Here is a 15,151-nt window from a genome sequence, read left to right on the forward strand (position 1 = left end):
CTTTTTTCTCTTTTTCTATCACTTTAACTCTCTCTAAAAATGTCTGGCACAGGCCAAAGAGTTGATCTGTCCAAACTTGCATATGACAACCTTAGCTGGAAAAGAGCAAGGAGTCTCTGTATAGAGAGAGGTTTGAGTGTAGGGAAGAATCCTTCCTTGGAACTGTTACTAAACATGCTTAGAGAACAGGATAGGGCCATAGGTGCCCCATCTGTTGAAAAAGTACCTAATAGTTCCCAATCTGATTCAGGGACTCCCCCAGGAAAAGATTCAGGAAAGAAACTTCCTAGCCTGCCCATTACTAGACAATCTAGCATAGATGGTAATGATGATGAGCCACACCAAATAAATAGTGTTGTCTCACATCATAGCAAAAGCATTTATTCTCACCATACTGGTAGTAATGTTTCTGTAAACCAAGCTGTTAAGTTGGCTTCTGTAAGGGACAGGTCTCCTTCTGTTCATTCCCATCATAGCTCTGTTTCTAGAAATGTCCCTCCCACCAACCCTGATGACAGAATGTTAGAGAGGGAACTCAATAAGTTGAGGGTGGAACAAACCAGACTGAAGCTTAAAAAGCAACAGCTGGATTTGGATAGACAGTCTTTTGAATTAGAGAAGGAAAGACAGAAGTTGGGTTTAGATACCCATGGTGGCAGCAGCAGTATTCCCCATAGTCATCCTGCAAAAGAGCATGATTCCAGGAATCTGCACAAGATAGTTCCCCCTTAGAAGGAGGGGGATGACATTAACAAGTGGTTTGCTGCACTTGAGAGGGCCTGTGTTGTACAGGATGTCCCTCAAAGGCAGTGGGCTGCTATCCTATGGCTATCATTTAGTGGAAAAGGTAGGGATAGGCTCCTTACTGTGAAAGAAAATGATGCTAATAATTTCCAAGTTCTTAAGAATGCACTCCTGGATGGTTATGGCTTAACCACTGAACAGTACAGGATAAAGTTCAGAGAGACCAAAAAGGAGTCTTCACAAGACTGGGTTGATTTTATTGACCATTCAGTGAAGGCCTTGGAGGGGTGGTTACATGGCAGTAAAGTTACTGATTATGACAGCCTGTATAACTTGATCCTGAGAGAGCATATTCTTAATAATTGTGTGTCTGATTTGTTGCACCAGTACTTGGTGGACTCTGATCTGACCTCTCCCCAAGAATTGGGAAAGAAGGCAAACAAATGGGTCAGAACAAGAGTGAACAGAAAAGTTCATACAGGGGGTGACAAAGATGGCAACAAAAAGAAGGATGGTAAGTCTTCAGACAAGGGTGGGGACAAATCTAAAAATTAGTCTTCATCAGGCCCACAAAAACACTCTGGTGGGGGTGGTGGGTCCAAATCCTCCTTTAATCAGAACAAGGAAAAGAAACCATGGTGCTATTTATGTAAAATAAAAGGCCATTGGACAACAGATCCCAGTTGTCCAAAGAAAGGCACCACAGCTCCTACCACTACAACCCCTACTGCTACACCTAGTGTCCCTACTAATAGCAGTGGTGGTGGGAGCAAACCTACTAATAGCCAATCCAAGGGAGTAGCTGGGCTCACTTTTGGTAATTTAGTTGGGGTTGGTCTAATTAGGGAGACCACAGAGGCTACTTTAGTCTCTGAAGGGGCTATTGATTTAGCCACTTTGGTTGCTTGCCCCCATAACTTGGAGAAGTACAAGCAACTAACCCTAATAAATGGTGTTGAGGTCCAGGCCTACAGGAACACAGGTGCCAGTGTCACAATGGTGATTGAGAAACTGGTGCACCCTGAACAACACATACTTGGACACCAGTACCAAGTAACCGATGCTCACAACATAACACAAAGCCACCCCATGGCTGTTGTAAATCTCAACTGGGGGGGGGGGGGTAACTGGTCCAAAGAAAGTTGTGGTAGCTTCAGATTTACCTGTAGACTGTCTATTAGGGAATGATTTGGAGACATCAGCTTGGTCAGATGTGGAGTTGGAGGCCCATGCAGCAATGCTGGGCATCCCAGGGCATATTTTTGCTTTGACAAGGGCTCAGGCCAAAAAGCAAAAAGGACAGGGAAGCTTGGATCCTGGAACAATGGACCAAGTGCTCCCTAAAGCTAGGGCTAGTAGAAGCAAACCACTTCCTACTATCCCTCCCTCTACAGTGGATTCTACTTCTGAGGAAGAAGAATTCCCTCCCTGTGCAGAACCTACACCAGAGGAGCTGGAAGCAGACACTGCTGAGCTTTTGGGTGAAGGGGGGCCTGCCAGAGAGGAGCTGAGTGTGGCACAGCAAACCTGTCCCACATTAGAGGGTCTCAGACAGCAAGCTGTCAAACAGGCTAATGGGGATGTCAGTGACTCTCACAGAGTTTACTGGGAGGACAACCTCTTGTACACTGAGCATAGGGATCCTAAACCTGGAGCTGCCAGGAGATTAGTGATTCCTCAGGAGTACAGAAAGTTCCTCCTAACACTGGCACATGACATTCCCTTAGCTGGGCATCTAGGACAAATGAAAACTTGGGACAGACTTGTTCCCCTGTTTCATTGGCCTAGGATGTCTGAGGACACAAAAGAATTTTGCAAGTCCTGTGAAACCTGTCAAGCCAGTGGCAAGACAGGTGGCACTCCAAAGGCACCCCTTATCCCACTGCCTGTGGTTGGGGTTCCCTTTGAAAGGGTAGGGGTTGACATAGTTGGCCCCCTTGACCCTCCTACTGCTTCAGGCAATAGGTTTATCTTGGTGGTAGTGGACCATGCCACAAGATACCCTGAAGCAATTCCTTTAAGGACCACTACAGCTCCTGCAGTGGCAAAGGCCCTCCTGGGAATATTTTCCAGGGTGGGCTTCCCAAAGGAAGTAGTATCAGACAGAGGAAGCAATTTCATGTCTGCATACTTAAAGGCCATGTGGAAGGAGTGTGGTGTAACGTACAAGTTCACAACACCCTATCATCCACAAACAAATGGACTGGTGGAGAGATTTAATAAAACTCTCAAAGGCATGATTATGGGACTCCCTGAAAAACTCCGCAGGAGATGGGATATCCTTCTACCATGCCTCCTTTTTGCCTACAGGGAGGTACCCCAGAAAGGAGTGGGCTTCAGCCCCTTTGAACTTCTTTTTGGACACCCTGTTAGGGGTCCACTCACACTTTTAAAGGAGGGTTGGGAACAACCTTTAAAAGCTCCTAAGCAGGATATTGTGGATTATGTACTTGGCCTCAGATCAAGGATGGCTGAGTACATGAAAAAGGCCAGTAAAAACCTTCAGGCCAGCCAAGAGCTCCAGAAGCAATGGCATGATCAGAAGGCTGTTTTGGTTCAGTACCAACCAGGGCAGAAAGTGTGGGTCTTGGAGCCTGTGGCCCCAAGAGCACTCCAAGATAAATGGAGTGGATCCCACACAATTGTTGAAAAGAAGGGTGAAGTCACCTACTTGGTTGACTTAGGCACTGCCAGGAGTCCCCTTAGGGTGCTCCATGTCAACCGCCTGAAACCCTACTATGACAGGGCTGATCTCACCCTGCTCATGGCAACTGATGAGGGACAGGAAGAAGACAGTGATCCTCTACCTGATCTCTTCTCTTCCACAGAACAAGATGCTCTTGTGGAAGGTGTAGTTTTGGCTGATTGTCTTACTGCTGAGCAGAAAGATAATTGCATAAATCTCCTAGGACAATTTTCAGAACTCTTCTCTACTGTGCCAGGCACCACTTCTTGGTGTGAGCACACTATAGATACTGGAGACAGTTTACCTGTCAAAAGTAAGATCTATAGGCAGCCTGACCATGTCAGGGACTGCATAAAGCAAGAAGTTCAGAAAATGTTGGAACTAGGAGTGGTTGAGCACTCTGACAGTCCATGGGCTTCTCCTGTGGTACTGGTACCAAAACCCAATTCTAAAGATGGAAAGAAGGAAATGAGGTTTTGTGTAGACTATAGAGGTCTCAACTTGGTAACCAAAACTGATGCTCACCCTATACCCAGGGCAGATGAGCTTATAGATACACTGGCATCTGCCAAGTATCTAAGCACTTTTGATTTGACTGCAGGGTATTGGCAGATCAAATTATCAGAAGATGCTAAACCTAAGACTGCATTTTCTACCATTGGAGGACATTACCAGTTTACTGTAATGCCTTTTGGTTTGAAAAATGCACCTGCCACTTTTCAGAGGATGGTGAACACAGTCCTGCAAGGGCTGGAAGCTTTCAGTGCAGCATATTTGGACGATATAGCTGTCTTTAGCTCCAGCTGGGATGATCACCTGGTCCACCTATGGAAAGTTTTGGAGGCTCTGCAAAAGGCAGGCCTCACTATCGAGGCTTCAAAGTGCCAGATGAACGAGTTACTTACCTTCGGTAACGACTTTTCTGGTGGATACATTAGCTACCTGTGGATTCCTCACCTCATGAATACTCCCATGGCGCCAGCATTCTACGGAAATCTTCTTACTAGTCTCTGCACGTCGACGAGGACGTCACTGTCTCGCACGCGACGCCGTCTGACGTCATACAGGCAATAAGAGGTCCTCGACGACGTGCGGACGTCAGTACCAATCATTTTTTACGTGCATGAGAACAACCAGGCAATGCAATGAAAGAACAAAGCAACATCCATTATATTGTAAAAATACACCACATTGTATGAATAACTGTAAATCTTTTTATGTACATATATATATATATATATATATATATATATAAATATATATATAAAACTCTCTCTTTTAAAATATATACACACACCAAGTATATACATAAAGATATATACACATATACCTATATATATATAAATATATTCTATATATACATCTATTGCACCCTCAAAGACCAAGAGGAGCACACTCAAGGATTACTTGGCAAGACCATAAAGGCAACGGGGAGGCGGGTGGGACTGTGAGGAATCCACAGGTAGCTAATGTATCCACCAGAAAAGTCGTTACCGAAGGTAAGTAACTCGTTCTTCTGATGGATACAACTACCTGTGGATTCCTCACCTCATGAATAGAGTCCCAAAGCAGTACCACGCCCGGCGGTGGGTGCCTAAATGGTCAAACCAAGAAATCCTGCAGCACTGACCGTGCAAAATGGCCGTCCCTTCTAACCTCAGAATCTAAACAGTAATGTTTTGCAAAAGTGTGAAGGGACGACCAAGTTGCGGCCTTGCAGATGTCGACCACAGGAACACCTCTGGCTAAGGCCGAAGTGGCCGACTTAGCTCTGGTGGAATGAGCTCTAATGCCCTCAGGAGGATCCTTCTTTGCCAAAGAGTAACATATTTTAATGCAAAGAACAACCCACCTGGATAGTGTTCTCTTGTGGACTGCCTTTCCTCTCCTCTTGCCCACGTATCCAATAAACAGCTGATCCTCCAGCCTGAAATCCTTTGTTCTATCGATAAAGAAGCTCAAAGCTCTCTTTGGGTCCAGACGGTGCAGTCTTTCTTCCTCTTTGGAAGGATGAGGCGGAGGATAGAACGTGGACAAAGTAATTGCCTGAGCCAAATGGAAGGGTGAAACAACCTTCGGGAGGAAAGCAGCCTTGGTCCTCAACACCACCTTATCCCCATAAAAAGTTGTATAAGGGGGTTTTACTGATAAGGCCTGCAACTCACTCACTCTCCTTGCTGATGTTATAGCTATCAGGAAGACTGTTTTTAAAACCAAATACCTCAAGGGGCAAGAATGCATAGGTTCAAAAGGGGACCCCATAAGGAAAGTCAGGACTAAGGACAAATCCCATTGCGGCATAACGAATGGCTTTGGAGGATATTGATTTAGAAGACCTTTCAAGAATCTGATAACAATAGGAGATTTAAATAAAGATGGTTGGTCTGGAAGACATATGAAGGCTGACAAGGCCGATAAATAACCTTTAATGGTAGCCACTGCACAACCTTTCTGCGCCAGAGATAGAGCAAAAGACAAAACGTCCGATAGATGTGCATGTAAAGGATCAATCTGCCTCTCTCCACACCACGCAACAAATTTAGACCACCTATTAGCGTAGATAGATTTAGTGGAGTGTCGCCTGGCCGCTAATATAACATCCACTACCTCAGGCGGGAGAGAGAAGGAACTCAGGTTGCCCCGTTCAATCTCCAGGCATGTAGGTGCAGACTCTGGAGGTTGGGGTGTAGAACCTGCCCCTGCGACTGTGAGAGGAGGTCTGCCCTGAAAGGGAGACGGAGCGGCGGGCACGTTGAGAGTTGGAGAAGGTCGGAGTACCACACCCTCCTTGGCCAATCCGGAGCTATTAAGATTACTAGAGCCCGGTCTTGGCGAATCTTCCTCAATACTCGAGGAATCAAGGGTATGGGAGGAAACGCGTAAAGCAACTGGCCGCACCAGGTCATTTGAAACGCGTCCCCCAACGCTTCCTGCATCGGATACTGAAGGCTGCAGAACAACGGACAATGCGCGTTCTCTCGAGTGGCGAACAGATCTACCCGAGGAAACCCCCACTTCTGGAAGATTAAACGGACTTGATCTGGATGGAGACGCCACTCGTGGTCTGCCGAGAAGTGGCGACTGAGACTGTCCGCACGCACGTTCAAGACTCCGGCCAGATGGTTTGCTATCAAGCAAATCCGATGGTCCTTTGCCCAGGACCATAGTCGAAGAGCTTCTCTGCAGAGAAGGTACGACCCCACTCCTCCCTGCTTGTTTATGTACCACATCGTGGTAGTATTGTCCGTTAGGACCTGTACCGACTGACCACGAAGGGAAGGGAGGAAGGCCTTGAGAGCCAGACGTACAGCCCGTAACTCTAACAGATTGATGTGAAAAATCTGTTCCTCTGGAGACCAAAGACCTTTGATCTCCAGATCCCCCAGATGAGCTCCCCACCCTAGAGTGGAAGCATCCGTTATGACTGTGGCCACTGGTGGCGACTGCTGGAACGGCTTTCCTTGTGAAAGATTGTTGCTTGCAATCCACCACTTCAAATCCACAGCAGCATCTCTGGAGATCTTGACAGTACCCTCTAGATCCCCTCTGTGTTGAGACCACTGCCTTCGGAGGCACCACTGAAGAGCCCTCATGTGCCAGCGAGCATGCGTGACCAACAGAATGCAGGAGGCAAAAAGACCGAGCAGACGAAGGACCTTGAGGACTGGAACTACCGCTCCATTTCGAAACATTGGAACCAAATCCTGAATATCTTGAATCCGCTGAGGCGGAGGAAAGGCCCGACCCAATGTTGTATCCAGTACTTCCCCTATGAACAGGAGGCGCTGAGAGGGCTCCAGGTGAGATTTGGGCTCGTTCACCGAAAAGCCCAGGTCGAACAACAACTGGGTTGTTGACTGCAGATGACGCAACACAAGCTCCGGGGACTTGGCTTTGATCAACCAATCGTCCAAGTAAGGGAATACTGCTATCCCCTTCCTTCTGAGCTCTGCCGCAACCACCGACATCACCTTCGTGAAGACTCGAGGTGCTGAAGTAAGACCAAACGGAAGGACCGCAAACTGGTAGTGTTGCGATCCCACCACAAACCGGAGATACTTCCTGTGTGACTTGAGTATCAGGATATGAAAGTAAGCATCCTGCAAGTCGACAGACACCATCCAGTCTTCCATGTTCAACGCCAAAAGCACCTGTGCTAGGGTCAGCATCTTGAACTTTTCCTGCTTGAGGAACCAATTCAAGATCCTCAGGTCCAGAATTGGTCTCAAACGACCATCCTTCTTGGGAATCAGGAAATACCTTGAGTAAACTCCTTGACCCCTTTCCTGCTCCGGGACCAACTCCACCGCGCCCTTTAAAAGGAGGACTTCTACCTCCTGTTCTAGCAACAGGAGGTGTTCTTGTGAACAATACGAAGGGCGGGGCGGGATGAGGGGCGGAAACTCCCGAAAGGGAAGGGTGTAGCCTTTTCCCACAACACTGAGAACCCAAGTGTCCGACGTAACAGTCTCCCATTTGGTGAGAAAATGCTGTAATCTTCCCCCTACAGGAGAGGAGTGAGTGGGAAATGGTGGAAGCCTAAGGCTGCTTCCCCTGCTGCACCCCGCCAGAGGATGAGGAAGAGGCAGAGTGCTGCTGAGAGGCTCCCCTGGTGCGGACCCTACCCCTCCCCCTAAAAGATCTATAGGGGTGGGAAGAGGCAGGTTGCTGATATCTTCCCCGAAAGGAAGAGGAGGAAGAGCCACGCCCAAATCCACGAAACCTCCTGAAGAATCTGGAAGAGGCCGTGGAAGAAGGAGCTTGGAGTCCCAACGACTTAGCCGTGGCCCTGCTCTCCTTAAAACGTTCCAAGGCCGAATCAGCCTTAGCCCCAAACAGTTTGTCCCCATCAAACGGGAGATCCAACAATGTGGACTGTACATCTGCCGAAAAGCCCGAGTTACGGAGCCAGGCCTGTCTCCTTTCCACCACAGTTGTGCCCATTGCTCTGGCTACCGAGTCGGTGGTATCCAGTCCCGTCTGGATAATTTGGGTCGCAGCAGCCTGGGCATCAGAGACAAGATCCAAAAGACCCTGGGGAAGCTCTGTAAACGAAGAGGAGATGTCATCCATCAGAGCATGAATATACCTCCCCAGGATACAGGTCGCATTAGTGGCCTTTAACGCCAGACTGCAGGACGAAAAAATCTTCTTCGACTGCGCCTCTAGCTTTTTTGAGTCTCTGTCCCCAGGCACCGTCGGGAAAGAACCAGGCGCTGACTTGGACGAACAGGAGGCCTGCACTACCAAGCTCTCCGGCGTAGGGTGCCTAGATAGGAAACCAGGATCAGTTGGAGCCGTCCGATACCTCCTGGCCACGGCTCTGTGAACTGCTGGGGAAGATGCCGGCCTCTTCCACACCTCTAAAACCGGATCCAGCAGAGCGTCATTAAAAGGTAACAGAGGCTCCGCCGCGGCTGAGGCCGGATGCAACACCTCCGTCAAAAGGTTTTGTTTTGCCTCCACCACCGGCAAAGGCAGGTCCAAAAAACTAGCTGCCTTCCGTACCACTGTATGAAAGGAAGCCGCTTCCTCAGTATATTCCCCCGGGGACGAAAGGTCCCACTCAGGGGAAGTGTCCAGCCCACTGGCCAACTCCAGTCCACGCAGCCCATCACCCGAGTTCTCTAGCTCTCCTTCCTCTAGGGCTCGTTGGTACTCCTGCTCTTCTAGTACCCGGAGAGCACGCCTCCTTGAATGCAGTCGTTGCTCAATCCGCGGAGTCGACAATGCCTCCGCCGAAGTCGGAGATCGGCGCCGATCTTCCGAAGCCACCGACGCCGCATCCGGCGCCATGGGTAACTTCGGCGCCGACTGAAGAGCAGCTGAAACAGATGGACCCACCGGAGTCACAGGCCGAAATCTCGACGTCGACGGGATGGAAATCCCTGGGGCCAATCCCTCCGAAGCCACCGGAGCGGCCACCGGCGCCGACACTGGCACCGAGCCCACATTCCCAAACGGGAGAAAGGGCATAAAGGGTGCCGGCCGAAGAGGCGCAGGATCACCCAAAGAAAAGGCCAAAGGCCCAGCCGGAGCACCCCCTGGAGCCATCTGTTGGAAGATGGCATACATCGCATTCAAGAATGCGGAACTATCGGCTCCAGGGGTGGGAAAAGCCGGATACTGGGGTGCCTGTCTCGGAGGCGACCCCGACTCCGGCCTCGGCGTCTGCGCCGGAGAAAACACTTGAGGCTCCAATACCTCAATCACCGACGCCTGTCCAGGCGAATTTGGTGACGCCGGAGAGGGCAACGGCGTCGAAGGATGCGGCGTCACCGTGGGGCTGACCTCCCATGTCTTTCGGCGCCGATCCGGAGACCTGGAACGAGCCTCCCTTGAATGACGCCGAGATTCTCTACGGCGCCGGGAGTCTCGATGACGCCGATGTTTTGGAGAAGACTTCTTGTGATGCTTCTCCTTTGACTTGGCCATAAACAGCTTCGCCTCACGTTCTTTAAGGGCCTTCGGATTCATGTGCTGACATGAATCACAAGTCGAGACGTCGTGGTCGGAGCTCAAACACCAAAGGCAATCGGAATGAGGATCCGTCACCGACATCTTGCCTCCACACTCACGACAAGGCTTAAATCCAGACTTTCTCTGCGACATTATTTCCACAGAGAAAGAGTACGCAGCAAGATATACACTGTAACCGCAAGAGTAACAGTTGCTCCCTCGAAGATAACCGTTTCGAATGCACGGAAAAAAGGGAACTGACGTCCGCACGTCGTCGAGGACCTCTTATTGCCTGTATGACGTCAGACGGCGTCGCGTGCGAGACAGTGACGTCCTCGTCGACGTGCAGAGACTAGTAAGAAGATTTCTGTAGAATGCTGGCGCCATGGGAGTATTCATGAGGTGAGGAATCCACAGGTAGTTGTATCCATCAGAAAGGGCAGGGTAAGGTGGTTTATCTGGGACACCTTGTTGGTGGGGAACAGATTGCACCACTTCAGGGGAAAATCCAAACTATTATTGATTGGGTTCCCCCTACCACTTAGACTCAGGTGAGAGCCTTCCTAGGCCTCACTGGGTATTACAGGAGGTTCATTAAGAACTATGGCTCCATTGCAGCCCCTCTTAATGACCTCACATCCAAGAAAATGCCTAAAAAGGTATTATGGACAGCAAACTGTCAGAAAGCTTTTGAGGAGCTGAAGCAGGCCATGTGCTCTGCACCTGTCCTGAAAAGCCCTTTTTACTCTAAAAAATTCTATGTCCAAACTGATGCATCTGAATTAGGAGTAGGGGCAGTCCTATCACAACTTAATTCTGAGGGCCAGGATCAACCTGTTGCTTTTATTAGTAGAAGGTTGACCCCTAGAGAAAAGCGTTGGTCTGCCATTGAGAGGGAGGCCTTTGCTGTGGTCTGGGCTCTGAAGAAGTTGAGGCCATACCTGTTTGGCACTCACTTCATTGTTCAGACAGACCACAAACCTCTACTTTGGCTAAAACAAATGAAAGGTGAAAATCCTAAATTGTTGAGGTGGTCCATATCCCTACAGGGAATGGACTATACAGTGGAACATAGACCTGGGAGTAGCCACTCCAATGCAGATGGACTCTCCAGATATTTCCACTTAGACAATGACGACTCATCAGGTCATGGCTAGTCTTATTGTCCTTCGTTTGGGGGGGGGGGGGGGGGGTTGTGTAGGAAAGTACCATCTTGCCTGGCATGTTACCCCCATTTTTCACTGTATATATGTTGTTTTAGTTGTATGTGTCACTGGGACCCTGGTAACCCAGGGCCCCAGTGCTCATAAGTGTGCCTGAATGTGTTACCTGTGTAGTGACTAACTGTCTCACTGAGGCTCTGCTAATCAGAACCTCAGTGGTTATGCTCTCTCATTTCTTTCCAAATTGTCACTGACAGGCTAGTGACCATTTTTACCAATTTACATTGGCTTACTGGAACACCCTTATAATTCCCTAGTATATGGTACTGAGGTACCCAGGGTATTGGGGTTCCAGGAGATCCCTATGGGCTGCAGCATTTCTTTTGCCACCCATAGGGAGCTCTGACAATTCTTACACAGGCCTGCCACTGCAGCCTGAGTGAAATAACGTCCACGTTATTTCACAGCCATTTTACACTGCACTTAAGTAACTTATAAGTCACCTATATGTCTAACCTTTACCTGGTAAAGGTTAGGTGCAAAGTTACTTAGTGTGAGGGCACCCTGGCACTAGCCAAGGTGCCCCCACATTGTTCAGAGCCAATTCCCTGAACTTTGTGAGTGCGGGGACACCATTACACGCGTGCACTACATATAGGTCACTACCTATATGTAGCTTCACCATGGTAACTCCGAATATGGCCATGTAACATGTCTATGATCATGGAATTGCCCCCTCTATACCATCCTGGCGTGGTTGGCACAATCCCATGATCCCAGTGGTCTGTAGCACAGACCCTGGTACTGCCAAACTGCCCTTCCTGGGGTTTCACTGCAGCTGCTGCTGCTGCCAACCCCTCAGACAGGCAGCTGCCCTCCTGGGGTCCAGCCAGGCCTGGCCCAGGATGGCAGAACAAAGAACTTCCTCTGAGAGAGGATGTGACACCCTCTCCCTTTGGAAAATGGTGTGAAGGCAGGGGAGGAGTAGCCTCCCCCAGCCTCTGGAAATGCTTTGTTGGGCACAGAGGTGCCCAATTCTGCATAAGCCAGTCTACACCGGTTCAGGGACCCCTTAGCCCCTGCTCTGGCGCGAAACTGGACAAAGGAAAGGGGAGTGACCACTCCCCTGACCTGCACCTCCCCTGGGAGGTGTCCAGAGCTCCTCCAGTGTGCTCCAGACCTCTGCCATCTTGGAAACAGAGGTGCTGCTGGCACACTGGACTGCTCTGAGTGGCCAGTGCCACCAGGTGACGTCAGAGACTCCTGCTGATAGGCTCCTTCAGGTGTTAGTAGCCTATCCTCTCTTCTAGGTAGCCAAACCCTCTTTTCTGGCTATTTAGGGTCTCTGTCTCTGGGGAAACTTTAGATAACGAATGCATGAGCTCAGCCGAGTTCCTCTGCATCTCCCTCTTCACCTTCTGATAAGGAATCGACTGCTGACCGCGCTGGAAGCCTGCAAACCTGCAACATAGTAGCAAAGACGACTACTGCAACTCTGTAACGCTGATCCTGCCGCCTTCTCGACTGTTTTCCTGCTTGTGCATGCTGTGGGGGTAGCCTGCCTCCTCTCTGCACCAGAAGCTCAGAAGAAATCTCCCGTGGGTCGACGGAATCTTCCCCCTGCAACCGCAGGCACCAAAAAGCTGCATTACCGGTCCCTTGGGTCTCCTCTCAGCACGACGAGCGAGGTCCCTCGAATCCAGCGACTCTGTCCAAGTGACCCCCACAGTCCAGTGACTCTTCAGTCCAAGTTTGGTGGAGGTAAGTCCTTGCCTCCCCACGCCAGACTGCATTGCTGGGAACCGCGTCTTTTGCAGCTACTCCGGCCTCTGTGCACTTCCGGCGGAAATCCTTTGTGCACAGCCAAGCCTGGGTCCACGGCACTCTAACCTGCATTGCACGACTTTCTAAGTTGTCCTCCGGCGGTGTGGAACTCCTTTGTGCAACTTCGGGTGAGCACCGTTTCACTCCTCTTCTACGGCACTGTTCCGGCACTTCTACGGGTGCTGCCTGCTTCTGAGAGGGCTCCTTGTCTTGCTGGGCGCCCCCTCTGTCCCCTGACGCAATTGGCGACATCCTGGTCCCTCCTGGGCCACAGCAGCATCCGAAAACCCTAACCGCACGATTTGCAGCTAGCAAGGCTTGTTGGCGGTCTTTCGGCGGGACACTTCTGCACGACTCTCCACGTTGTGGGGGATCCATCCTCCAAAGGGGAAGTCTCTAGCCTTTGTCGTTCCTGCAGAATCCTCAGCTTCTACTGCCTAGTAGCAGCTTCTTTGCACCCACAGCTGGCATTTCCTGGGCATCTGCCCATCTCCGACTTGCTTGTGACTTTTGGACTTGGTCCCCTTGTTCCACAGGTACCCTCGTTTGGAAATCCATCGTTGTTGCATTGCTGGTTTGTGTATTTCCTGCAGAATTCCCCTATCACGACTTCTGTGCTCTTTGGGGAACTTCAGTGCACTCACTTTTCAGGGTCTTGGGGTGGGCTATTTTTCTAACCCTCACTGTTTTCTTACAGTCCCAGCGACCCTCTACAAGGTCACATAGGTTTGGGGTCCATTCGTGGTTCGCATTCCACTTTTGGAGTATATGGTTTGTGTTGCCCCTATCCCTATGTGTCCCCATTGCATCCTATTGTAACTATACATTGTTTGCACTGTTTTCTAAGACTATACTGCATATTTTTAGTATTGTGTACATATATCTTGTGTATATTTCCTATCCTCTCACTGAGGGTACACTCTAAGGTACTTTGGCATATTGTCATAAAAATAAAGTACCTTTATTTTTAGTATAACTGTGTATTGTGTTTTCTTATGATATTGTGCAAGTGACACTTGTGGTACTGTGGTAGCTTCACACGTCTCCTAGTTCAGCCTAAGCTGCTCTGCTAAGCTACCATTATCTATCAGCCTAAGCTGCTAGACACCCTATACACTAATAAGGGATAACTGGGCCTGGTGCAAGGTGCAAGTACCCCTTGGTACTCACTACAAGCCAGTCCAGCCTCCTACACTATCCTCATACTGAGGGTACTCACTGAGATACTTTGGCATATTGTCATAAAAATAAAGTACCTTTATTTTTAGTATATCTGTGTATTGTGTTTTCTTATGATATTGTGCAAGTAACACTAGTGGTACTGTAGGAGCTTCACTCGTCTCCTAGTTCAGCCTAAGCTGCTCTGCTAAGCTACCATTATCTATCAGCCTAAGCTGCTAGACACCCTATACACTAATAAGGGATACCTGGGCCTGGTGCAAGGTGTAAGTACCCCTTGGTACTCACTACAAGACAGTCCAGCCTCCTACAATGATGTAGGAAGTTGGCTCTGTATGTACTATTTCAAAGTAAGAAATAGCATGCACAGAGTCCAAGGGTTCCCCTTAGAGGTAAGATAGTGGCAAAAAGATATAATTCTAATGCTCTATTTTGTGGTAGTGTGGTCGAGCAGTAGGCTTATCAGAGTGTAGTGTTAAGCATTTGTTGTACACACACAGGCAATAAATGAGGAACACATACTCAAAGACTTTACTCCAGGCCAATAGTTTTTATACAGCAAAATATATTTTATGTATTTACTTCAAATCTTGAGCTTGTGGTATTAAATAAAATTAAGAAAATATATCCCTGGTGACATAACTGTTGCTCTACCTTGATCTCACAGCAGCCAGTTACAGAAGGAACCTTGCAGACCCTGTTCTGTGTGTCCCACTGTGTGTACTTGTGATTGTTTATGTCAGCTTTAACTATCTTCTCACAGAAATAAGCAGAGATGCTATGCCTTGTTTATCAGCATAGACTGCATGCATGGTCACCAGAATAACTTGTGCAACATTTGTACTTTAGCCTACAGAAACAGAAATACAACAGACGGTGAACTCTCTCTGCTATACCTGCACAGGGGGTGGCCACGCTCTCTCTCATCTTTGAGTATGGATGATCTCGGAAACACAGCTCTTCGTCATTCCTAATTCTAAACAGGACGTGCGGATTCTGGATTCCATGGCCTGTGGTTGCAAGTGAAAACAATATTATCCAGCTGCTGTGACTGAGGGGATAACAGGATGCACAAGTCAGTATTATATTCTTCACC

At 48.9% G+C, this 15,151-nt stretch overlaps 1 protein-coding gene across 4 annotated transcripts in view; it reads right to left on the minus strand.

Moving 5' to 3' along the window:
• Positions 1-15,151, minus strand: part of LOC138295309 (zinc finger protein 436-like) — a 118,882-nt gene that overhangs the window by 18,332 nt on the left and 85,399 nt on the right. For all 4 annotated transcript variants that reach the window (XM_069233524.1, XM_069233525.1, XM_069233526.1 and 1 more), the window contains one exon: positions 14,952-15,065. In XM_069233524.1, coding sequence (XP_069089625.1) covers positions 14,952-15,065 — 114 coding nt within the window. The remainder of the gene's footprint in view (positions 1-14,951; positions 15,066-15,151) is intronic.

The sequence above is a fragment of the Pleurodeles waltl genome, chromosome 5 (genome assembly GCF_031143425.1).
Source record: "Pleurodeles waltl isolate 20211129_DDA chromosome 5, aPleWal1.hap1.20221129, whole genome shotgun sequence".
Taxonomy (NCBI): domain Eukaryota; kingdom Metazoa; phylum Chordata; class Amphibia; order Caudata; family Salamandridae; genus Pleurodeles; species Pleurodeles waltl.